We start from the raw sequence: 24,093 nt of genomic DNA, 5'->3' as shown, positions 1-24,093 counted from the left end.
CCTACAGTCTCTCTCGACCTAACACACTGACCTGAGTTGTTCAGAAACATTCAAAGCCCCTCTTTACTCCCCTCTTAGCCTTTAGATGAAGATTTGGTGGGGGATTTAAGAAGAGATTCAGGGGAGAGTGCTAGTGAGGTGATTTTCCATCTCTTGAGCACCTTGTTCTTCGTCAAGCCGGTGATTTCGTGTTGGTTACTCTTGGAGCTTCAAGCTCCTAGCTGGCTAGGCGTTGCCCGTGGAGCATCTAAGGATTGTGGCTGCCTACGGGAAGTTTGTATTACCCCGATGATTGAGTAAGTGACTCTAGGTTGATCTTTGTGGTCGCTAGAGTGAGGAAAGCGGCTTAGGTGTGAAAAGCACACCCTTCGTGGGTCCTCAACGGAGAGGAAGGCTTTAAGGTGTGAAGTTGAACTCCGGGAAACAAATCCGTGTGTCTCTTATGCTTGTTGTTCTTAAATTCGTTCATATTCAAGCATAGAACATATTTCTAGGGTTTGTGCTTGATCTACTTTTCTAGTAAGTTTCCAGCTGTTCTATCTTGTCCCAAAGGTCTAGAATAATCTGTTGCTTAACCTATATTCGGCGATTTACATTTTAGCAAGTATTTCATAAGGTTTTAGTTCAAATCCTTGTTTCTCCGGAGAATCCGTAGATTTCTCATGAAATTTTGTAAGTCCGGAATTTTCCGGAACAATCTCCGAAAACTTCGAAAGTCGTTGATAAAATTGTTTGAAGTTGTAAAATTTTTAGATTTGACTATTCACCTCCTCTAGTCAACATCCTAGATCCTTTCAAGTGCAGAGCGCACGTAAGGACTCGCTATCGGATTGACTGGACGAAAGGGTCCGTCCGGTCGCCCATAAACTATCAAGCCTAGGGGAGGGGAGGACGAGGACTACGTGGTGGAGCTCGTGGATCACACGCCTCGCGCGATGGAAGCCATGACCATGATGGGCAAGCACGTGGCCCGATGAAGTACTACCAAGTCGGCATGGACGGAGGTTGATGGGGAGGAGTGCAGAAGAGGCGTCACATGGCTTTGGATGTGTTATTGCTAAAATTTAGCAAGTGTTAAAGTTTAGCATATCTAAAGTTTATCACTTCCACCCATTAGCACTCCCGTTTGAAGACATGGCTAATGGACTGAGCTAAAGTCCATGAAATGTTACTTTTGCCCTTTATCTCCTCACATTTTCCCTTTCTCTCCACCTTTTGTCTTTTCACAAGTTATTAGCACCCATTAGCTCCTCCCCATCAGCTAATACTTTTTTCACTTTTTCAAGGTGAGCTAAAGTTTAGCTCACCTGCTTGAACTAATGCATAAAGGTGCTAAATTTTAGCACTTTCACTTGTTAACCATGGGATCAAGAGCATTAACGTACGGGACGTGTCTCAACTTTCCGGAACAGTACACGCGAAGCCACCACGCACCCATTCCACCCTACGGCTCAATGGCCACGCTGCTGATGCCGGCATGTTGGGCGCCTTCCCCACCGTGAAACCACAGTCGACGACGAGGTTGTGCCCGTTCACGTACTTGGAGTCTTGGACTCGTCGGACGCCAGGTACAGCGCCGCCCTCGCCACGTCCTCCGGCTCCAGCAACACCCCTTCCATCTCGTTCATGCCCCTCTCGACGATGAGCCTATGCTCGTCGGCGCTCCTAGCTCTCCGGGTACCACTCCTCGAGGATGCGCATCACCAGCGGCGTGGCGATGTAGTTGGGGGAGATGGCGTTGACCCGCACGCCGGAGCGCGCTAGCTCCCCGGCCACGGCGCGCACTAGCCCGATGACGGCGGCCTTGGACACGCTGTACGGGTGGGGCGTGACGCCGCCGAGCACGCCCACGACGCTGGCCGTGTGCAGATGATGTTAGTATTAATCTTGACTTGTGTAGTTAGTATGTATGTCATGCGAGTCTTTTAGCTAGTTCGTGTATGATCATGTGTTAGTCGCATGCGCATAGAATTAGCTTGTTAGTTTGGCTAGCGCGTAGGCTGCATGTGTTAGTGGAGTTAGTCTTCAGGTTGTTAGCTGCATCAAGATAGGGTCGCGTCTCATGCGGATCGTGGAGGCACGACATGCACCAGTTGGCGGTGGTGCATGTGGATCGTGTAGCGTGTGCGTGAGACTCGGACTACCAGAATGTTGATCGACGGGTGCGTCACGTCGGGATCTATAAGATCATGTAATCGTTTGTTTGTTTAAGGAGTCGAAATACAGAAAGCCAAAAAAAGGCGTTCGACGCCGCAAGAGTCTGTGTTTGTGTGTGTCCACTTCGAACTAGCTAGCTTCTCTGTGTGCTTCTTCTCTCTCGCGTGAGTTTGTGTGCTCGTGCGAGCTGCTGATCCTGGGTGGATCCAACAGATGATGCTCCTGCCGCGGCGGGCCGGCACCATGACCCGCGCCGCGTGCTTGACCCCGGCCACCACACCGCGCGCGTTCACCGCCATGACGCGGTCGAAGTCGGCGAGGTCCAGCGCGACGAGCGCCGGGCGGGACAGGGAGCCCACGACGCCCGCGTTGTTGAAGACGACGTCGAGCCTGCCGTGGCGCGCGACGGCGAGGTCCACGGCCGCGGCGACCTACGCCTCGTCGGTGACGTCGCAGCGCGCGTAGCACGCGGCGTCGCCCGCGCCGAGCTCCGCGGCTAGCGCGCGGCCCAGGTCGTCCTGGACTTCGGCGTCTCGGCGAGCACTATCTTGGCGCCGTTCCGGACGAACTCCCGAGCCGTCGCTGCGCCGATGCCGCTGGCCGCGCCGGTGATGACCGCCACCTTCCCGGCCAGCCTCTGCGAGTCCGCGGCCGTGGTGAAGCGGCTGGCGACGCCGGGCAAGGCTGGCCCAGCTCGGCTCTTCTCCTGCCTGCGACACACATACAGAGAGAACACATTTGCGCTTGCTCTTATATATAATCTCGCCGAACCCACTCAAGAACGAAAGTGAAGCAACTGTGCATGCTAGTTATCGATCGATCCAAGAACCCCAAAGAAAATTGCTAAGCTTGGTGGTAGTAGTAGGTGATTAACTATGCTAAGCTGGGTCATAAGATCCAAGAGACGTGCATCATATTATCGTACCTGATGAGGGCTTGCTGCACTGCCCTGACGAACATGTTGAACGAAGTTAGCTGCTGCTCTGTGCAACTCTGTCTCTTGTGACGAACACAGAACAGTGCACTGTGGTTTCTCGGCGAGGAGCGCTGAGCAGGCCGTCGGCTTTAACAAGACGTGCTAGCTCCTCCAGTCGCTGGACATGGATCCCTGCGTGGTGTTCCCGATCTGTCAGTTTCCCGGTGTCCCTTTCTCGCGTGTTACATGTGCCGGGCATCCAGATGAGAGACGCGCGCCAGGTGTTTTGTGTGTCCCACTGGCTCACGCGACAGGTTCATCTGTTCTCGACGAGGACGAGGAGGAGCCCAGGGTTTGACAGGCTACCCCACCGGCCCACATGCCGCGCGCCGCGTCGACGTCGGCGGACCGGACGCCGGATCGGACCGACGAGGTTGAAGAAGCCGTGATCGGCATGCGCAGTGGCTCATCTATGTGCCCTGAGCCTGAGGCCTGCCTGAAGGTGAAGGCATGCGCACTGCTCGCCGCCGCTTGGCACTGGCGGCAGCGTCAGTTGGCATCGGATTGCGCGCGGGCAGTAGGTAGAGGAGCCGGATCGGAGGATTTATCAGGTCGCTCCATGAATCCATCGTTTTCTTCTTCTCAGGCAGCTACCAGATTCACGGGGTTGTGGCCATTTTGTGTATTACTCCTACTACACAGCTGCGTACTCCCTCCGTATAGGAAAAGAAAGTCGTTTTGGACAAGGTTTGGGTCAAACATTGGAAATATAAATCATAAATAACTTTTAAGTTGTTGAGTTTGGAAATATGAAAGCCATATAAATAGATTTGTCTTGAAAATACTTTCATAAAAATATACATATATCACTTTTTGATAAATATTTTTATAAAAATAAGGAGTCAAAGTAATGCTTCAGAGACGTCGCTGTCCAAAACGACTTCTTTTTTCATATACAGAGCGAGTACATCGTAAATTCGTAAGGTTGTGTGTGCGTTCGTATGATACGACGACACGTCTTGCGTGTGCACAGGCATGTGTGGATGTCACGATAGTGATAAAAATGGAAACTCAAACGCTGGGTGTGGCAGCAGAACAAAGGGACCCATGTATCTTTGTTAAATGGGCCTCTGAAACAAACCAGCCCACACACTGGCTGCGGCGCCGACGCGCTTCTCGCGGGGTGGGAGGACCAACCCGTACTACCACCTCGCCAGTTTGATGATGCAAACACCAGCTTATGAAAGAACGAACCTTCACGTACCTCTGTGGGCATCCGATAAAATTGGAAGATACTTGCGCGCCGGTCCCTGGCTGCGTTGGTTTTCCTTACAGACAAGGTCCCTGTCGCGTCTTTTTCCACCTTTCAAACAGCTCCTTCGCCAATCGCGCGTGCAGGTTAATTTTTGACCTTCGAGACACTCCCTGTACTTTTTCTATACTCTCTTTTCAGCCCTTTGCTATTATGCATATTTTGTAGCAAAGGTCCCGCTTGCTATAGGGACTTTCCTTGTCACAGGAAAAAAGTCCACCGTAAGGCATCGTGCAATCCTTTTGCAATGCAGCCACCCTACGGCCGGCCGCTAGCGCGTGTGGCCATATGCGTCCCTGGATCGCTGCTTCGCCGGCCTCCCCTGCTAGGCAGATTGTTATTAGCTTCTTTTGTAATTTTGTTCCTTACTTCTAGATCCATATTAGAAAGCAACTTCCAGCTCTTGCATACTTGAAGTTAGGTCCGGCATCAGTGCCATTTTCAATTCAATTAGTTTTTCCTTCTTGGTTTGAGTGTTCAGAGAGCGGCCACCGTGCATATTATTACCTTCTTTGTGATTTTGATGTCTTCACAAATCAAAGAACAAGGTTTTGAGTGATGGAATAAAGTTCATATTGGGCAAATTGACCCCCTACGTTTCATTCCTAGCTCTGCCACTGCTTGGAGGCTCTCTTTGCAGCCATATGCTGATTATTTCTAACTGCAAGCTCCCTGATTATTTCTAACTGCAAGCTCCTCTACAAACAAATCAATCTACTCCGCATGTATCCTGACTGTACTGTACGTAATAAAAAACAAAATATTTCCTGATTATTTATGACTACAAGCTCGTCTAACGCTGGATAATATAAATTTTGGCACCAGTCGGCTACTCTCTCATCGAGATCAATTATCAGGTTAAAAAGAAATCCCTGACCATTTCTTTGAGATGCTGAACATCTTTCCCTGTCAACTTGTAATTGCTCATTTGCACTTTTCTTAACAGAGCCTGATGCTAGACGGTAGATGCACAAGTTTGCATCATGAATGTCGAATTTTCATGATCTTATGGATTGTAACCATAGTTTTATTCGAGAATAATCCTGTCTGATTGGTTTTGTGTCTGGCATTTGGATCAGTCGTCCTGTCTATCTGCTAGGCTTGCCTTTCTTCAGTCACTAGCAGTTCAGAAGGAAGAAACAAAGGCGGGATTGAGGAGCAGACGTGTTTAATTTCGTCATTTGCTTAGCGCCCCACCCAAAGGAGAAGATTAGCATGCATGCTGTAGGCAAAAAAGTTGAGAAAAAAAGGGGCATTCCGAGAATCGAACTCGGGACCTCTCGCACCCAAAGCGAGAATCATACCACTAGACCAAATGCCCTGTTGATGCTGATGATGCAATTAGTAAATAATTGGCTTTTTTTCTATGGCACATCCTCAAAAGGTGGTTTGGTGCGCAGCACGCTCCACTCCTTGATTTAGTCCCGGGAACACTGTGAATTTTAAACAACTCTTTTGCAGCCTAGGAGGTGAGTGAACAGCAGGTAAAAAGACTAAAATACCCCTAGCTTTTTAACAGAGCCTTCCATGGCCATCGGTCGTGGTCGTGGTCGTGGAAAAAGTGACTAGTATGTCATAATTGTTAACATGTCACAGATTACATCAATTTGGCATGTCAAAAGATATATATCATTCAGTTTACCTCCACACACACAACCACACACATCGGAAGTTCATGAGATGGTCCAGTGCCATTCTTCCATGCACCTCAACCTCCTCCATTGCAATTTTCCTAGCTCGCTACGAAAGAAAATAAAGATTAGGGGAAAAATTAAGTCTGGATGTTGATATTAGTAAGAAAAATATATAGATGTTTACCTCCTAGTTAATGCGCCAGGACTACAGTTTAGATAAATGGGCTAAATGGTGTTGCTAGTGCATGTTGCAGCTTCAATGGTGTACTTGGGTTGGCTGCTACTTCTGTGATCACTTCCTTCTTCTTCTTGGTCCTCTTTCTTTAGGTGTACTTGTGCTGGCTGGTACTTTCTCCTTCTTCTTGGTTCTATTACTCTTAGGTTTTGGTTGTGCATGAGGTGGATCATCTGAGTCATACACCGTCTCATTGCAAGTTTTTTTGCATGTGTCCTAACTGACACATCTTCTGCATCTCTTTCTTTTCCTACTGCCACCATCAACAACTGATTTTATTCTCCTACTCCTTGGTCTACCTGCTGCCCTCTTGAATACTGGAGGCCACAACTTGAATCCTAGGTGTATTTGAGGCCATTGTGTCTTATCCGGTATTGGTTCAATCCTACTTTCATATGCTGATTTGAACTTTGACACAAAGTAACAGCTGTCAACATAATTCTCCAACTCTAGACCCTTATAAGAGCATATCAAACTAATTGCATGATTACATGGGAGTCCAGTGAGCTGCCATCTCTTACAGGTGCAAGTTCTTTGTTCCAGATCAACAGTATGTCTCCAAGGTGTCAAGTCCCTATAAACACCACTGATATCTGCCATATGACCAACACCTTTGTGGAGTGAATATCCAACCAATCCTCTACTCTTTGCATTGAGAGCCTTTATTATGTGTGCCAGCACTTTACTATTCAACTTCATGGCTAGAGTTTTTATCTGATACAACTTCTCCATGATTTTTTTCATAATTCTATCCATCAATTCTATCATAGGCAGTGACTTCTCATGTTTTATCCAATTATTGAAGGCTTCAGCAATATTTTTGGTAGCATCTTGCCCATAAGTGCTTGTGATTCTCCTCGATCCATTTCATTGCTTTGTTGATGATGCCTTCATGATATTATAGTGATTGTCAAATATGTCCTTCCTGTAAGCTCTTGCAGCTGGCCACAGGTTCTTCTCAAAGACCTTTCCATGATATTTCTTCTTAAAATTTTTTACAGATGCCTCATGCACTCCCTATGCTCTACTCCATTGGTGAAGATTTTTATCACTGCTATGTCAATGCCTTTCCCAACATCAGTTGAAATGACAAGTCCAGGTAGGGATTCAATTGCCATTGCAAGCTTGTTCATGAATCACCCCCAATTATCTTGTATCTCTGACCCAAATACACCATATGCCACGGAGAACATCCAGTTATGTCCATCAACACCTATAGCTGAAGCTAGCTGCCCCTTCCACCTTCCAGTAAGGGCAGTGGAGTCAATGCCCAAATATGGTCTACACCCATTGTTGAATCCATCAATACTCAAAGCAACAAACATCCTGCTAAATCTCATCTTGGACCCTAACCCTTTCACAATCTATCTCTACTATGCTTCCAGGAGACTTTCTCTCTATCTCTGCATTGAGTGCAAAAGCATACTCAAAACTGTCCTCCCACTTATCCAAGATCTCATCAAGTGCTAACTGTCTGCCATTGTATACAATCCAGTATGACAACTTGATCAAGTACTTCTCCTCCAACTTGTTCTTCAAAACAGAAGCTCCAATTGTGGGATCTTGCCTCAGCCATTGGATTAACCTGTCCCTAACCTAGAATTGATGCATGTATTCTCCACTTGCACTTCGTACCTTTACAAAATCCTCTATACCTCTTTGCTTCATTATAATGAGCAACAATTTTAACCTCATTCAGAATAGCATACTGTCTAATAGCTCTCATGAAAGTGTCTCTATCTTCAAATGTCACACCAACAGCAATCTTGGGGTTTTCTAAGTCAGTTATATGCTCAACAACCTCACAACCTTTCTCATCATCAAAAACACCATCATCATTATCTTCATCATCAGTGTCAGGAATGTAATCACAACCAATGTTAGAAGTAGATTCAGTAGGCTCAGCATCTACACCAACATACTCTATTTCATCATTTTCACCCCAAGGATCATTAGTATGAGAAGCATGATCATTACTATCAGAAGCAGGATCATTAGTCACACTAGTAAAAAGATCATTAGGTGCACTGGTAATAGGTGTACTTGTAACAAGATCTGACTTGATTTCAGTATTGCATATCAACAGCCGACTTGATTTCATATCAACAACAGCAAGATCAGTACATAAACTGGTAACATGACTTACCTGGTTAATGACTAAAACTAGCACAGGAAGGCTTCTAGTGTCCCAAACATATCAGTTGCAGCAAGCAATGAGGAATAAGAATCAATCTAGCTATACTCACATGCAACCTTGTCCCAAAATCTCATTGAAAAACTTTGGACACTGACTCGCTTTATTTCAGCATCTAAGTCAGCATAGAAATCCATTCATGAAATTGTATCCTTATCGCGAACCCAATTTTTATCACAGGTGGCATGATACACATGTGTACTATGCTCCTCATAACTAGGGATGCGGATGGCAAACCTACATGCTGTGTTGTGGTCCATCCTAAAGAATGAAAAAATAAGTATAGGGTATTCAATAGGACAGACAACATTGAACTACAAAACTTAACCCTAGATACCTCAAATTGTTCATGAACAATGGACCCTCAATGAAAGCAACAAGGATACGCTTATCCTACCCATCAGGAACCCATGATAAGTCCAACTCCTTCATCGCAGATCCTGTGCTGTGTAGCCGCCCCACACCACGTCGGGGATTTGGGGATCGATTTGATGGTGTTAGGTCAGGTTGTTTGTGGTAGCATGCTTGGGGATGAAATTGACAGCAGCCTGCGGCCGACCAAGTGTGGTAAGGGGGTGCAACAAGAAAGAAAGTATACAAGAAACAGAAAGAGGTGTAGATTTGGGGAACAATCAGTTCCTCACCTCCAGGCGGAGGAGATAGCGGCGGCAAGCGTAGGCGAACAGAGCCGGGAGGCCGCGGGTAGGCGGACAGAGCCGTGTGGACTCACGTGCGACGGGCGGCGCGGTCCTGGCCTCGCGGGCGACTCACGGAGAGGAGCTGAATCGCGCGAATGGATAGGGTGGAGCGGTCGAGCTAGCCACCAAAATGAATCTAGGGGTATTTTTATCCTTCTATAATCATTCTCTCACCTTCTGGGATGGAAAATAGTAGTTTAATGGAGGCAGTGTGCTACGTACCAAATCACATTTTGGTGGTGTCCCCAAAACTAAATGAAAGAGTGGAGTGTGTTGCACATCAAACCACCTTTTGAGGATGTGGCATGACAAAAAAAAACCTAGATAATTAACCCTTAATTAATGTAAGGAAAGGTGACCCGTCTCAGCAGCGGCTTCATTAATCCTTCATTTTTGTATTTTGTATCTCGCTACAAGTTTAGCGAGCTATGAGGCTACGACTCACTAGGAAGGTAGCAGCATTGGCTCAGGCTGCCCTGTGAATGGCAGACAGCAGGTAGTTTACTCTAGCAAGGTGCTCAAGGTACAGCTGAGAAGATACACGCGGGAGGGCACACCGTAATTGAGATTTGAGAATATGAAATTTTATTCGCTAGGAAGATGAATCTCCGATCCTTTGCATGAGTATGATTTGCAGACTGGCGACAGTTTTGTTACCAATCAATTAGGAGAGGGGAGCTAGCTAGAGCCACAGCCATCCGCCGAGAAGTATGATTTTGGTGTACATGTTTACAAGCACACCTGGGCATGTACGAGTGATCCTCCCTTCCCTTCATTCCCTTCATTCTCTATAGAAAAAAGAATTAAATGACTCGAATTATTTTAATTTATAGTATGAATCTTGCTTTTAGAAAGGTTGAGTTTGATGAAAAAATAAAATCCGAGTCCTTTTAATTCTTTTTGACGCGTCATTGGATAAAGCAAGCGGCATAATTGCGTAAATTAATTATTTTGGAGGATCTTCGTGGAGCAAGTTAGATAAGCATAATAAACATCTAGATAAAGAAGGGGTAGCTAGGATTTGCTTTCTCTATAACCTAATACCATATGGGATGGCACTGTGGCAGCATATGCTTGCCTATCAGTCTATGAAGCAAAAGCACCTGGGCAACTCTGGCTTTAATATTTTGGGAAAATTGTCTCCTAGACGCCGCGAAAGTTAGGTTTTGCGTAGAGCACATCGTCAAAATCGATTTTGTCTACACCACACTATGAAAACATGTAATGATGGAGCTAGCTATGGTGCCTAGGGAGTCTCTTCTTCTTCATCGTTCTTCCTCCCTCTTCCTCTTCCTCATTTCTCCTAAAAAAATGGAGCGGAAACTCAAGGAGGGCTCCATTATTTTTAGGTGGGTAGGGAGCTTAAGCCTTCCTGACCCACCACCAACTCCGTCACTAAAAACGTAGTTTAATCTGCAACCGTAATCATTTCTAACAAAGAGGATAGGTAAAAAGACCATTGTACCCTCCACATGGAACCACATGTCATATTCTTCTTCCTCACCTCTCCTCACCCTCTTATCCTCTGTCGACCTTTCTTTTTCCCGTCGCAATCCTCGTGTGCATGTGCTGCTGCTCCGCTCCGGCTGGAGCTCCTTCACGCAATCACGCGGCCGTATCGTCCAGGCTCCCCCTGCCACCGCCGGCCGCGCCGTACGAGCTCCCTGTTAGCAAATAAACTTGTGCCTGTTTAGTGAGTTTGTCACGTTTCTTGTTTTGTTTAGAGGTGTGCACGAGCTTTCGTAAAATAGTCCATAAAACGCTGCAGCTGCAGCTTTCCATGTACAAACTTCCAAAAAATATTTCTAGTGACCATATTTTCGATTTCTTTTCACTCTCAGCAAGCCTTCCACTTTGTTTCTTCTTCTTCTTGGTTTCCACTTGCATGCCGGCGGAAACAAATTAAATTCATTCGTAGCTAGGATCACAGTAGCTCTGGCTGCTTCATGGTCAGAGTAGTGTAGGCCAGTGCTAGATCATCAGAGTAGCAACTGCTCCCTCCGCTCCAAATTATAAGTCAATCCAACTTTATTGGAAAGTCAAAGCATCTCAAGTTTGATCAAGTTTATACTAATATTTATGATACCAGTACCAAATAAGTACCATTAGTTTCGTCATTAAATATATTTTCCTAGTATATCTATTCGGTGCCATGAACCTTTGTGATCTTCTCTATAATTTTGATCAAACATAAAATGATTTAACCTCAAGAAAGTTGGAATGATTTATAATTTGGAAAGGGGGGAGTAGGAAGCAAGGACTTTGACATTGGCATTCCGTGCGCGTGGCCCCGCTTTAATTTGTTGGTGTTCACCGGCCGCGGTCTGCGCGTGAGCTCCACTTTGGAAAAGGGATGGAGGAGCGCTACCGTCTCTTGACAGGCAGTGAATTGAAGCAGGGGTATGTGGTAAGCTAAGATGAGTACGTGTGGAGATGACCGCGCACCTGCGAAAGCGCACCCACACCAGGTCGCCGTCGCTGATAATGACCCCTCCACCCGTCTCTCTCCAGTTAATTAACCTGCACGCACGTACGTCGTCAGGGTCAGAAGGGGCTCTGGAGAACGTCGTACGATCACAATTAGAGTTGATCAGATCAGAGGAAGGAGGAAGAATAATCGCCGAAAGCGACAGACGGACGCTACTACTACGTATGCAGCATTAGACAACAATACATTCTAGAAGCGGGGTGGTCAGCGCTTCTAGAAGCGACGCGGGGGCCTGGAAGCCAAAAGCAAAGCCAGGCAGGCCGCGGGTCCCGCGTGCTGTGCTGCCGCCGGGTGCTTAGCTGCCTTGTTTAGTTGTCCAAATCACAACACTGTAGCGTTTCGTTTGTATTTGTGAATTATTGTCCAAATATTAACTAATTAGGCTTAAAAGATTCGTCTCGCAAAGTACAACAAAACTATGCAATTAGTTTTTGATTTCGTCTACATTCAGTACTCCATGCATGTACCGCAAGCTTGATGTGATGGGAAATCTTCTTTTTGCATAGTGTCAAAGTTGGGATTTTTGGTGAACTAAATCAGGTCTAAAAAGATTTGATGTGATGGGGAATCTTCCTTTTTGTATAGTGCCAAAGTTGAGATTTTAGGAGGAACTAAACAGGACCTTAGGTAACACCACGCAAGGGGGCACCAAAGTGAGCAGTTCCATACGATTTCCTCCCCTCATTTTAATTTTGGGCTCAACATGCCGCCGCGTAACCTTTTTAGATCTTGTTTAGTTACCTCCTTTTTCCCAACTTTGGCACTATGCAAAAAAAAAGATTCCCCATCACATCAAACTTGCGGTACATACATGGAGTACTAAATGTAGACGAAATCGAAAACTAATTGCACAGTTTTGTTGTACTTTGTGAGACGAATCTTTTAAGCCTAATTAGTCAATGTTTGGACATAATTCACAAATACAAACGAAATGCTACAGTTGCGTATTTATAGCAAAATGTAAACTTTGTCCCTCCCAATTTGAAAACTAAACAAGGCCTTACTCCAACCAGCTGGTCAAACTAATAAGCTGTTTCTAGAACAGGTTGAATCGTTCTCAGACAACATGGCGTGCATTGCATTTTTCAGCAGTGGTATGCGACTCCGACCCGCACATGAAAATTGCCTCGCCGGGTATAGGTTAGGTGAAGCCATATGTTCTCTCTCTCTCAAACAGTGTTCGCGTCGTTTACACGTGCCCGCTTAATCACCCGTTTAATCGCTGTTTAACCCGTTTAATTGATCGTTTAGTTCAAATAAAGAGTTAAACGGCATTGCTCGCAAACTTCTCCTCATCTGTCTTCTGGACAGACATACTAATGTGGAGTGGAGTACCTGGAATATTGGTGGTTTAATTAGTTGGCGCGGCCACTAATGAGCGGTTGAGTCAGAATTAATCATGCTAATAGTAGAATAATTTAATTTGCGATCAGCTTGGGGTTAGATAAAATTCATCAGAGCCGTGGAAAATCGTAAGATATTTTTTGAGCGTTTTTGGTAAAGTTTTTGCGAAATACTCCAGGAGAAGAGTTGTTCATCTTCTGCAGCAGTAGCACGAATATTGGACTAGGCGGCTAGTGGTCTGCAGCTTGGCAAGTTGGGCGCGTGGTCAGCTATAAATAGCTGGCGCTGTCCGTCCATGTCGCTCTCGCCACCGCTCCGCCGCCCGCGCCTTCCCCTCCCCTCCCCTCCGCCCGCGCCCGCCATGGCCACCGTGCACCCGCCGCCGCCGCCGTTCGCGCTGCTTAAGCGGCCCCGCGCCGGCATGGAGATGGAGGACGACTACAGCGACACCGAGAGCGTCGCGGAGTCGTGCCCGTGCCCGCGACGCGCTGCGGCGACCGATGACTCCGCCGCCTCCTGCGGCAGCAGCGCCTGCTGCCACGACGACGACGACGACGGGTGCAGCAGCTGCGTCGAGGGAGACGAGTGCAGCAGCTACAACCTGCAGGAAGCCGCCGACGACGACGACGTCGAGGAGGGAAGAAACGAGGCGGCGAGCGGCGTCTGGTGGCAGCACATGGCGGTGGCCGGGGCCGGCGGCGGCACGACGTTCCCTACGACGCCGCCGGCGCGAGCGCAGGAGGAGGACCCGAAACGCGCGGCGGAGCGGCAGGAGGAGGACCGCAAGTTCTGGGAGGACTGCCTCGCCTCCGGGTATCCATGAACTCACCTGACATCGATCGCCACATCGCAATTCATCACCATCACGCCACGACGAGACGGCAAAACCGGAATCGCCGTTCCAGCACACATAAATGTATGCTTTTTCTTGGTTTTCTTTGTACAGCCATTTCACAAAGAAAAATGGTGTATGTTGACCAAAAAAGCAGGATCTATCTTGAGAAGAAATCAGGTTAGTAGTTGGTGAGGTAGGGTACTTACTTTGCTGTTAATTCAACCTTCAACCTAAAACCTGAGAAGTATTGCAACATTCATTCTAGAACATGATGATGTACTGGATGAATGAGTGAATGGAAGAAAAGGTTAACCACCTTTCAGAAAAGCAGTGGATGCCAACATCAACTGCCAACCCCAAGTTCAGTGGTGAGAGAAAGAAAGGGGTGGCAGACAAGGGGAACTCGCTTTCCTCATCCAACTCCAAGTTCAGTGCAGTGGTGATGTTGCCACCGAATTTCGGCACCCGAAAAACAGGGCCTGAAAAGCAAACAAGCCGAGCCTTTTTGAGCTGGGCAGTTGTGCTGACTGAACGATCTTCGTTTTCAGTTACAGCAGTAAGAGGACCAAATACTGGAGTACTCCGTATTCATCTTTGTGGTCCAAGGTTTTCTGTTACTGCAGCCGACAGTTGGTAACTGTCAGATTACTTCTTGGATTGCCTTAAAAAGTTAAAAGATTAAATGAACGAAAAAAAAGAAATGGATATGGAAATTGTAACCACTGATTAGAGAAGGGGTTTGGTGTTGTAAAGCGACGTAAAGGAGGCAAAGAGATGGCTTGCGCATGAGAGAGAGGTGGTTTATTAAATTAAAAATTTTGCAGTTGCATCCGTTCAAATTTCAGTCTTCTCAGTCACTGTTTTTCAGCGGGTTAATCAGCTGCCCAGGCCCTTTCGGGGGCTTTTCAGATAGACAGCATGTACCAGATCGTACCGCCATGAGTCTTCACCAAGCTTGCAAGATACAACTGATTGCGGTACGTCCATTTCTGCCCTCCAATTTCCATTCAAGTTCAAACATCTCTTTAGACTTCTGGTCGCCAAAAGAAAAAAAAAACACTCTTTAGACTCCCAGATGTAGAGTGATCTTAGCTAGGGAGTGGTCATGTCTATTTCAGTTTTGCCAACCCTTTTCAATGCTAGTACACACGGGGACATGCTAATTGCAGAGACAAAAACGAGTGCCCAACCTGTCCTTTTAGATTACAGTGCCCAACCAGTTTTCAGTTTTGAAATCAAGGAAGAGACCTTCACAACCAGGACCACAGCATCAAGCAAAGTGGCAGCTGCTAATAATGTGTTTATGAATTGGCATTTGGTGTAACCAAAACTTTGGACCACATCAATAGCAAGCAACTGCTAATGTTTTTGTGAATTAGCATTTGGTATCAACAAGCTCCAAAAGCAGAGGTCATTATGGAAAGCAGCTGAAGGAGAATCATCCATAGCCATGACCTATTCTTATGCTCCATATCAAAAGAAATGGAACTGTCTCCCGTAGAGTTCTAGCAGAACACAAATCTAGAACAGAATCTATTCTCAGGGGGGAAAAGAGCTGGTATTTATTCGCACATGATGCACAATAGACGGTATTGGTTGATTAGGACAGCAGAACTGCAAAAGAGGCCATTTCAGTGGTTTGAACAGGCTGAAGCAGAAATGAACCACTAAGAAATAACTGGGTCATGAAAAGAACAAATTTATGAATGAAAACAGACATGGGATGAATTATTTCATTTGCTGATTTGATACGGTGACACTTCTTATTTCCAGTGTTGAAAGAATTTCAGGGGAGTCAGAAATTTCTTGCTGAAACAACAGACCCAACCGACATGTTAATACAATGTGTCGCCTTATTCTATGGACTTGCAATCGTGATCACGTTCAGCTGTTCTGCAATCATTTCTAAGCTTTACCGTTCAACTGCACCTTAGATAACTTCTCACCGCTTTCGTTGGCACCTTCCACCTTCTTTCCAGGGAAGGATCTCCCGCTACCTGTGACAAGGTCCTTGATGGTTGCTTGGATGTCCTTGTCGTCCAACAGAGACTCTAACGTCACATGGACACCTGAAAATGTTGGGAAGAAGTTAGATCCAAGGAAAAGAAATGCCTTTTCCGGATTAAGTTTGCAACAGGAGTGCGAATCGCATGTGGAACTTGAGAGAAATCGCTTTAGCTTAGAAAGCTATGCTACTGACCCATACGAAAATGATGGTATCCTAAAAGTTTGCTCTCCGAGGTATTGTTTATTCAATCATTCAAAGTTGACAGGCTAGCATTGTATCATGCCTACAAATATTAAATTCGCCTGCTGTGCATCCTCTCTTGATGAATCTAGATCAGATGGTTAAGTAGACAGTAGCATAAACACATACACTGAACTGTTTATGTTCAGGTAGCAGATATATCATGCAACTCATCTAACATTGCGACTACCAAACCACACAACAATCAAGACATGCCTATTGTCTCATGTCAATAAATTGAAATGGGAGGCTTTTCCTCAAAAGAAGTCGTCATTTCAAGAATAGCCTTAACTTTTTTTTTGAACTGAAATGCCTTATTTGATGATGAGGAAAATGATGGAATTGACTTACGGAATCTCCAATAGTGCTTTGGATTAGTGGGGTCATTGATTGTTTCCTCTGGTGCTGGTCTTGTGGTGTACTTGTCTTTCAGGGCGAGAAGGTCCTGATAAATGGCAAACCCAAAGTATACTCGTCAGCTTGTTTCAGTTGACAAATTGATCTATGATGTCAATTCAAGTTGTGTACCTGAAGTGGAAAGATTGCCCACATTGATGGAGCATCAAAATGCTGCTGAACAATGAAGTGCACTACTTCCGGGGTGCAGCGAGATGGGGGTTCTTCATTGCTGCCAACTACAGTCTTGTAGAAGCGGCTTCTTCTTCCTTCATCTTCTTCCCACCAAGCTCGTAATGTAGAGCAATCATGACATGAGGGAGCACAAACCTGAAACATCCCAGAAAAATTGATCATCGAAGCAACATAGCATCTCTGAATCTCTTTATCAGTTTGAGTCAGAATATAGTTTTCATTATATTTCCAACTAGATCTGAGTGTAATACTGTAAAGGACAGAAACATACCGTCATGTAGCTGTACTGAGAAGGAATACCAAATTCCAAGTTTGGTTCACTAGGCATTCTTTGGATACGCAATCCAATCAACCCAAGTTCTTGCATAACCTATACAGAAGTTTTTTATTGTTATTTATTAGCAGTCAGTAAAAAATCAGTATATTAGTTAGCAACTTAGCATGTCCAGAAAAGGGGTCATACAGGGTGAACACAAGCAGGGATGAGACCAAGGTCTTCTCCACACGCCAACATATCTGATGAGTTCAACAGGACAGGCAGAGTCTTCAGTGCATTTTGACGCCAGAGATTTTCTTGGCGAGCAAAATAATAGTCATAGTACAATCTTCTGAGCACATTTTTGCTGTAAAAAATTGTTCAAGGAGAGGATGAAACATTCCATAAACACAAAATTGGTTAACACATTGCATAAATCAAGAGCAAATAGCAAAGCCTAAGGTGGTGTGCGCTAATTTTTTTTCTTGAGAACAAGCTGCCTACTGTAAAGACACTAATTTACTAATTTCATTTTCTGGGGAACTGGGTACCTAAAGAGCTGTAGACAACAAACTAAAACAGAAAATTCCCCTAAACTGTTACACTATATATTTTATCAACATTTAGTAGACTAAAGCAAATTTACAGACTAAATCACGAGTGGATCAAATCCACTTAACTTGAACATGGAGAATGGAAAAACTATAGTTGAGAACCTTTAACATTACCTGTGTTCATCTAGATCACTAAAACTTGAAGTATCTTCCAGGTTGAAACGGGGATAAAATTTTGTGGGGTCCTCTGGATCTCTGATAAGGACAACATTCTGCAGAACAAGCAGTACTTAATCCAAATTGAAAAGGAGCTGGATATATTAGGAGAAGTTGTAACATGGAGAATAAAGCGTGTTGGCAGCAAAGCAAGTAAATCAAAGCAGAAGACTCAAATTACCTGAAGTAAATCTAAAAGACCACGGCGGATACTGTCTTCTTTCTCTAGCCACAGTGACTTTTCAGGACTTGTTTTAATCTTCGCAATAATCTTTTTCTCTGTGTTGCAATCTTCTTTGAACTATACAAGTGAAGCAAAGAATAGAAAGCACAGGGTAACAAAGTCAGTAATATTTTAGAAACGAAATTGCATTAAAAGCACACAACTGAGAATACAAAATAGAGTCATTTATATTGAGATTTGCAGTGCACTCTTAAGTAGCTGATATGTTCTATATGAAGAATATGACTTGTTGCATTACCTCATAACACTGCTTCTGATACTCATTTAGAAAGTTGGCTGCGATGACTGTCCAAAAGGATCCAAACTTCTCCTGAAAAAATGGAGAAGAATTTCAGGATTGTGCCCTAATATTTCATTCAAAAGAATTCGGAAACATGAACATCATTTTAAATACAGCAACCTCCAGAATTTCCTGACGAATGTATGGTCGGCTCATTCGATCAAAATCCCATAGGCCTTCACTTATAAGCTCCTCCTGGAGAGTCAAGAACAAATTAGAGGCTTTCTCTGGCCATTTTAGATTGCCCAAAGGATACAGAAACTAACCTGACTAAGAGGAATTGAAGGTCTAAATTTCCCAACTAAACCTGTTGCAGCATGATCTGGAAGCTCCCATATCCTAAAGAAACCCAAGATGTGGTCTATCCTGTATGCTGTGAAGTACTTTGCCATCTGCAACATGTTAATAGGATATGAATTAAAAAAAAAGAAAATATGATCAGTCAGACATACAGCATCTGTTATGTTAAATAACCTGTGTCAGACGAGCTCGCCACCACCCATAATTATCCTTTGACATTTCCTCCCAGTTATATGTAGGAAAACCCCAATTTTGTCCATTCTTGTCAAAATAATCAGGTGGTGCTCCGGTAGCAGTATTCATGCGAAACAAAGTTGGGTATACCCAAGTATCCACACTATTCCTATCAACACCGATAGGTAAATCACCTTTCAGGATAATCTTTTTCTTTCTTGCATATGCAGCTGCCTCTGATAACTAAAAAGGTGAACAAAAATAGTGTCAAAATATATAGATGAGAGTAATTCTATGAGCAGTCCGGAATGATAGCAGCAACAGATAATACTTACTTGCATATATAGATGGTACTGAACATAGTAATGAAATTGTATAACGTCGTGGTGCAAAGTACCTTCGGAAATAAGCTTCTCAAGCTGAAACACGTTACAGAAGGAAACCATCTTAGCGCTCATGTTACACCTGTGCTCTCACAAAGAATTAGACAAAATGACAGAATATATCTATGCAATGAGCTGTTCTTAGCAAACTATAGTGCCTGAAATGATCCAAGAACTGATGAAAAATAATAGTGTCAAGACCTTCTCCTTGGAAAACTGAGAAAACCGACCCCATTGGCTGTGATCAGATGTCTCAAAAAAGTCCCGCAAAAAGCAAAATGCCGCATATGGTTTCAACCATTCCTATTAGAACACAGTACGAAAGCTTATTAAACACAGTTTGGAATGGGCAATCAAGTACCATGATCACACATGATAAACAAAATGGCTGTGAATGTACCTCATTTTCAGATAAGAACTGCTTGAAAGAACTGGAGTTTAGCACTTTGTCCTTTTCTAAATTGAATATTTTCCTAGCAATCGACAGTTTTGTGGACAATGATGCCTCGTAATCAACGTCCTAATTTCCAAGCCATTTACAAGTTAGAGAAATAATTAATTATTAGATATTCACTTAAACAGCTGCAAGAATCAATGCCAAAATTCAAATGCACTAACCTTTTTATCCAAATGCTTCTTTGCCTGCTGAATTTCTTCCTGTGATAAATTTTAAATTGAGTACTAAATGAGGTGAGGGGCAACTTATTCAAACATTTAGTGAAATGTAAACACAACACAGCCAATACATACAATGAATAAACATGGAAGCATAACAAAGGTCTACCTTAACATCTGCTGGAATTGCATCTGAAAGTGCTTGTACTCTCAGGTACAAGGGATGCAACGCAAACACAGAGAGCGAGCTGTAAATAAACACATGAGGAGCATCACTACTGTTTCAATATGGTCCTTATGTACCCCAAGAAATACCACCATTATGAACAGGAATATTTGGTAATGAATATTAGCCGCACCTGTATGGATAAGAATCCCACCACATCCCATGAACTGAAGTATCGTTGATTGGAAGGAGCTGAACAAGATGGAAGCCTGAATTGACTGCCCAATCGACAAGAAGTTTAAGATCCAGAAATTCTCCAACACCTAGGTCCTCATCTGATCTGATTGAAAACACGGGTACGGCAACACCTGCACCCCTCCATGGTGCATCCTGGCGAATACAGATGAAATATCAGTACATGCTGTTCGTTCTGTATAATGCATACTGATTCTCAGATTTCTAGCTGAAGTATGGAGTTCCATGGTTTTGTCAAGTATATATTCATGTATAGTGAATAATATTAATTGCCTATAATGCATCATAGCATGACCAACTATTTCTAGTTAAAATGTTCAAGAAATTACTAGAAAGCTCTCAAGCAATAAAATCATGCATCTTTTGCAGATAACTCAATTGGATAAATTACCCTGAGTGCACCATCAGATAACACGACATATCTGGATTGCTTGGGTGATGATAGTTCAATATCAACCTCCCTGTTTGGACCTAGCTCCAATGAAGGGTTTCCTGCTTGACTGATTTGACAGTATTTGTATGTGGAAAAGATGTTAAGGACAATTACTAAAAAATGCTATGGACAGGGTATTAGCCAACAGCTAAAAAGATGATGCATTGAGGAATACTGGCGTAACAGTACTCATCAGTATTGCACATCCAATAAAATATTAAGGGGACAATCATTTGCAAAAGGATATTTTACAGGGAACTCAGACTTCCTCAAAACACAGTTCGCTTTCCACAAGGAATCTCCAACATAGCTCATCTTGAGACCATCTTGAGCTCGCCATCTTCCTAACTGAGGATTACTTCCAGTGACAATGACCTAAAATTTGTTATCAGCAGATGTGTGTGTGTGTGTGTGTTGTGTGCGCGTGGGGGGGGGGGGGGGCACCCACAAGGCCACAAGAAGGTAAAAATTAATTAATTAACTGTCTCAAAAAAAAATAATTAACTATGATATTGATTAATATAATTCAGGATAGCTCATAAAAGTAAGACATCTTTGAAGTGTACTTACAGTAGAGCCAGAAACGAGTCGAGGACAGCTAATTATGAACTGGACAACAACATCTGCTCAGGGAAAATATTGTATAAGACATGAAAAAGTGATAACTTCATGTGGTGCTCTAAAATAGAATTTATTCTTTATTTCTTTTTGTTATTTCCCTTTTACATTTTTCAGGTGAATATGCACTAGAGGATAAACTGTGCCATCTAGTGCGTATTCACCTGATTTTTTGTCATTTCATATGAATTAAACTAGAATAGCTTGAACCTCAACTTTTGTAAGTATATCAAGATATGAACTATGGATGTGCCAAGTTTCAAAATTTTCTGAAACTCTAATGTATGTTATTAGATGATAATTTTTCACCGTTTTCGATCATTTGCCCATTTTAACAAGAGATGCACCGTATATGCATAGCCCCTGTATGTTTTCAAAAGAGAATTCCTTTTTGTTTCAGAAGCCCCAGCCCCCAAGGATAAACAGAAGTGGGAACTGCCTTTTAAAATACGTAAGAACAAGCAAAATACATCATCCGAGAGAGTTCTGGACATCTAGAGAAGTATGGAAAAATTTCTAAAAAATTATCAGCTTGTTTCATTTAATGTATTAAACATATGAAGACATGGCGCATGGCTCTATGTCAATTCGTTTTCAGCAATATATTTATCACAAAATATCAGATATTTGTAGATTGAACACTCTGATCCTGCACACTCAATTGATTTTTAATATACATGGTACCTTCAGGATCCAAACTTTTGTTGAGGGACGCTGACTGCAATTCTTTTTTAACACCTTCAGTATCATTGAAAATGACATTCTTGAATGCGCTTCTATGAAAAAGAGCATCAGAAGCATCCTGAACCCAAACAAAGACTATGTGTAAACAAAGTACAGAACAAAAAGCTTCTTGTGTCAAACATAAACAAAAAAAAAAACAAACAAGAAACTAGTATGACGTGAACCTGACAAACAACAACGCCATAATCAGCCTGCTAATATAGCAAAGACACCAAGATGCTATTTTTATTGCTAACTGCAGATCACAGAAATATACACTAGATAAAAATGATTAGTACCTGCCACCAGTCACGTATTTCAATTATGTCTCCATCTTGAACACCCTCGGGCAGGACTAGTTTCCTTTTCTCCCCAGACTCCCATCTCAAAACATTCTTGCTGTCATCCACTACATAGTATTTGTACTCACAGGTGAAGCCAGCAGCAACAGAGACTCTTCCACACCAGAATAGCTCATTATTCTGATGAACTGGACTCAGAGACAGTCCTTGCTTGACGTTCCACGATCCCAGTGCTGGTTCCGAGCCAGCAATCAGAAGGCTCTGCCCCCATTGCGTGTAATATGGTAATTTGAACAGCAAAGTCACCGTATTTAGAGATTTCTTGCTCGCCATATCTTCAAACAGGTAAAAAAGAAAGAAAAATTAGGAGGCTGAACGTATTGATGTATGCCTTCAGAAGTAAGATTATCAAGACTGAAGAATGAATCCCACAGATGATAGCTTCAACTACAATCTACAATAGGTTCACATCAATTTTCTCCCAAAAGGTCAATCAAGACATCAATTTTCTCCCAAAAGGCCAATCAAGAATCCACAAAATAAGTGGTTCCACCATACAAGATCCCAAGTATACATTCTTCTTCCTGCCTCCCTCACTGCCCGCTCCTTTCCATTTGTCCAATAATACACAAGGTTCGCAAGATTCAGGAATCGGAATCCATTGAAAAAGGCTTGCCCAGATTCGTCGAGCCAAGAATATCCCCCACATTCCTATATGGCTAGGCCTTTCTATCCAACTACTGACATGGGAAGGTTACCCAGAACCAGCTACGAACAGCAGCTCTATGCAACACACGGGCAGCAGATCGAGCACAGGAGGAAGAAGAAGGAGAAGAAACCAACCAGAGAACAGCGCCGGGGTTACCTTCACAGGGCACGAGCGGCGGCAATGGCGACAAACGAACAGGCAATCAGCAACCGGGGAGATACGGGACAGAGCTAGTGAGAGAGCGGCAAGGGCTCTCCCTAAAGATAGAAGGCGACGCGATCACGCGAGTGGGGTGGAGGCGAAAGGCGACATTTACGACGGGCGTGGCCTGGGAAAGCGTCACCTGTAGGTCTTCAACTGCAGTGACAGCATAAAAAAGGAGCCTTTTTTCCTCTAGTCGCATCTCCTCCCTCCGTGGATCCGTCAGGGGCGGAACGCTTCCATGGTGAAGAATAGTAATTTGCTCTGCTTTGGTCGTGTGGCTGGGAAGCCTGGGAGCGGGCGACGCGGTGGCACCGCGACACGTGAAGACGAAGATACGCCCCGTCAGCCTCTCACCCTCTCCCAGCTCTACCGCGCTAGCTGCCGCCTGAGGACGCCCAGATGCGGCACGAGGTTCTCTGGTCTCCGCTTTGGCAACTTGCAGATCTCCCCATGGAGATGGATAGAGAGAGAGGAAGGAGATTTTTTTTCCTTGGGTCCCTCGGTGAATATCTCGATCGGGTTTGGTTTGTCGCGTTGAGAAGCTTGGCTATTCAGGGAAAGTGATGGGATGGCATCCAGAAGATCTGGATCTGTCACTGGCTGAGCTGAAGTCTGCTGTTATTTAAAGTGTAGGAACAACCAGGCTTTGCAGCCTTGGATGCAAATCAGAGATCGGTGCTTAGTTTTTGCCATAAACGGCAAAACTCGAAAGACGGAGGAGCACGCAGATTCCGGAAAGGATTAGTTAGCTAATTCAATTTATAGTATATACTGATGAAGAATGCTGCCGGAGCTATACTGCGCAGGTACATGCTGACAACTTCTCCGGCACAAGCGCTGAAGCGCATCCAGATCCATGATTAAAAAGTTTATCAGAGATCTGATCTGACAGGGAAAGCAGTGTCTGACGACGTTGCTTTCATTATTCTGTATATAAGGCCCCATCTGGAACGCAGGATTGCCAAAGGAATTTCAAAGGAACACAGTTTCTTTACTTCGTTGACGTGTG

General features: G+C 44.3%; 2 protein-coding genes, 1 non-coding gene and 2 pseudogenes across 5 annotated transcripts; 1 reads left to right on the top strand and 4 right to left on the bottom strand.

The window, feature by feature from the left end:
- Positions 1–1,395: 1,395 nt before the first annotated feature.
- Positions 1,396–3,744, bottom strand: LOC117844497 (momilactone A synthase-like; annotated as a pseudogene).
- Positions 3,745–5,634: 1,890 nt separating this feature from the next.
- Positions 5,635–5,706, bottom strand: TRNAP-UGG (transfer RNA proline (anticodon UGG)). The gene has a single exon. It is a non-coding gene; the product is annotated as a tRNA-Pro (tRNA).
- Positions 5,707–5,938: 232 nt separating this feature from the next.
- On the bottom strand, positions 5,939–8,355 carry LOC140221969 (uncharacterized; annotated as a pseudogene).
- Positions 8,356–13,226: 4,871 nt separating this feature from the next.
- LOC117843902 (uncharacterized) lies at positions 13,227–14,128 on the top strand. The gene has a single exon (XM_034724656.2). It carries the CDS (start codon positions 13,274–13,276, stop codon positions 13,799–13,801), a length of 528 nt encoding a protein of 175 aa, XP_034580547.1. The 5' UTR covers positions 13,227–13,273; the 3' UTR covers positions 13,802–14,128.
- Positions 14,129–15,532: 1,404 nt separating this feature from the next.
- Positions 15,533–23,497, bottom strand: LOC117843901 (4-alpha-glucanotransferase DPE2). 3 transcript variants are annotated; one of them, XM_034724655.2, is made up of 23 exons: positions 23,224–23,497; positions 22,169–22,506; positions 21,831–21,948; positions 21,099–21,151; positions 20,776–20,903; positions 20,487–20,616; positions 20,034–20,230; positions 19,844–19,922; positions 19,678–19,716; positions 19,460–19,579; positions 19,261–19,362; positions 19,012–19,095; positions 18,677–18,919; positions 18,469–18,594; positions 18,323–18,397; positions 18,161–18,232; positions 17,860–17,979; positions 17,637–17,734; positions 17,116–17,275; positions 16,924–17,022; positions 16,590–16,787; positions 16,413–16,506; positions 15,533–15,882 (listed from the first exon to the last, which is right to left on the bottom strand). In XM_034724655.2, the coding sequence occupies exons 2-23, from the start codon at positions 22,502–22,504 to the stop codon at positions 15,719–15,721; spliced, it is 2,835 nt and encodes a 944-aa protein (XP_034580546.1). In that variant the 5' UTR covers positions 22,505–22,506; positions 23,224–23,497; the 3' UTR covers positions 15,533–15,718. The 3 variants fall into 3 exon arrangements, with proteins under 3 accessions (XP_034580546.1, XP_034580545.1, XP_034580544.1); XM_034724654.2 differs by lacking the exon at positions 23,224–23,497 and adding an exon at positions 23,015–23,216; XM_034724653.2 differs by lacking the exon at positions 23,224–23,497 and adding an exon at positions 23,037–23,216.
- Positions 23,498–24,093: the final 596 nt, after the last annotated feature.

Source organism: Setaria viridis, chromosome 2 (assembly GCF_005286985.2).
Source record: "Setaria viridis chromosome 2, Setaria_viridis_v4.0, whole genome shotgun sequence".
Classification (NCBI taxonomy): domain Eukaryota; kingdom Viridiplantae; phylum Streptophyta; class Magnoliopsida; order Poales; family Poaceae; genus Setaria; species Setaria viridis.
The sequence above is the reverse complement of the archived record's forward strand: the minus strand, read 5'-3'. Positions and strand labels throughout refer to the sequence as shown.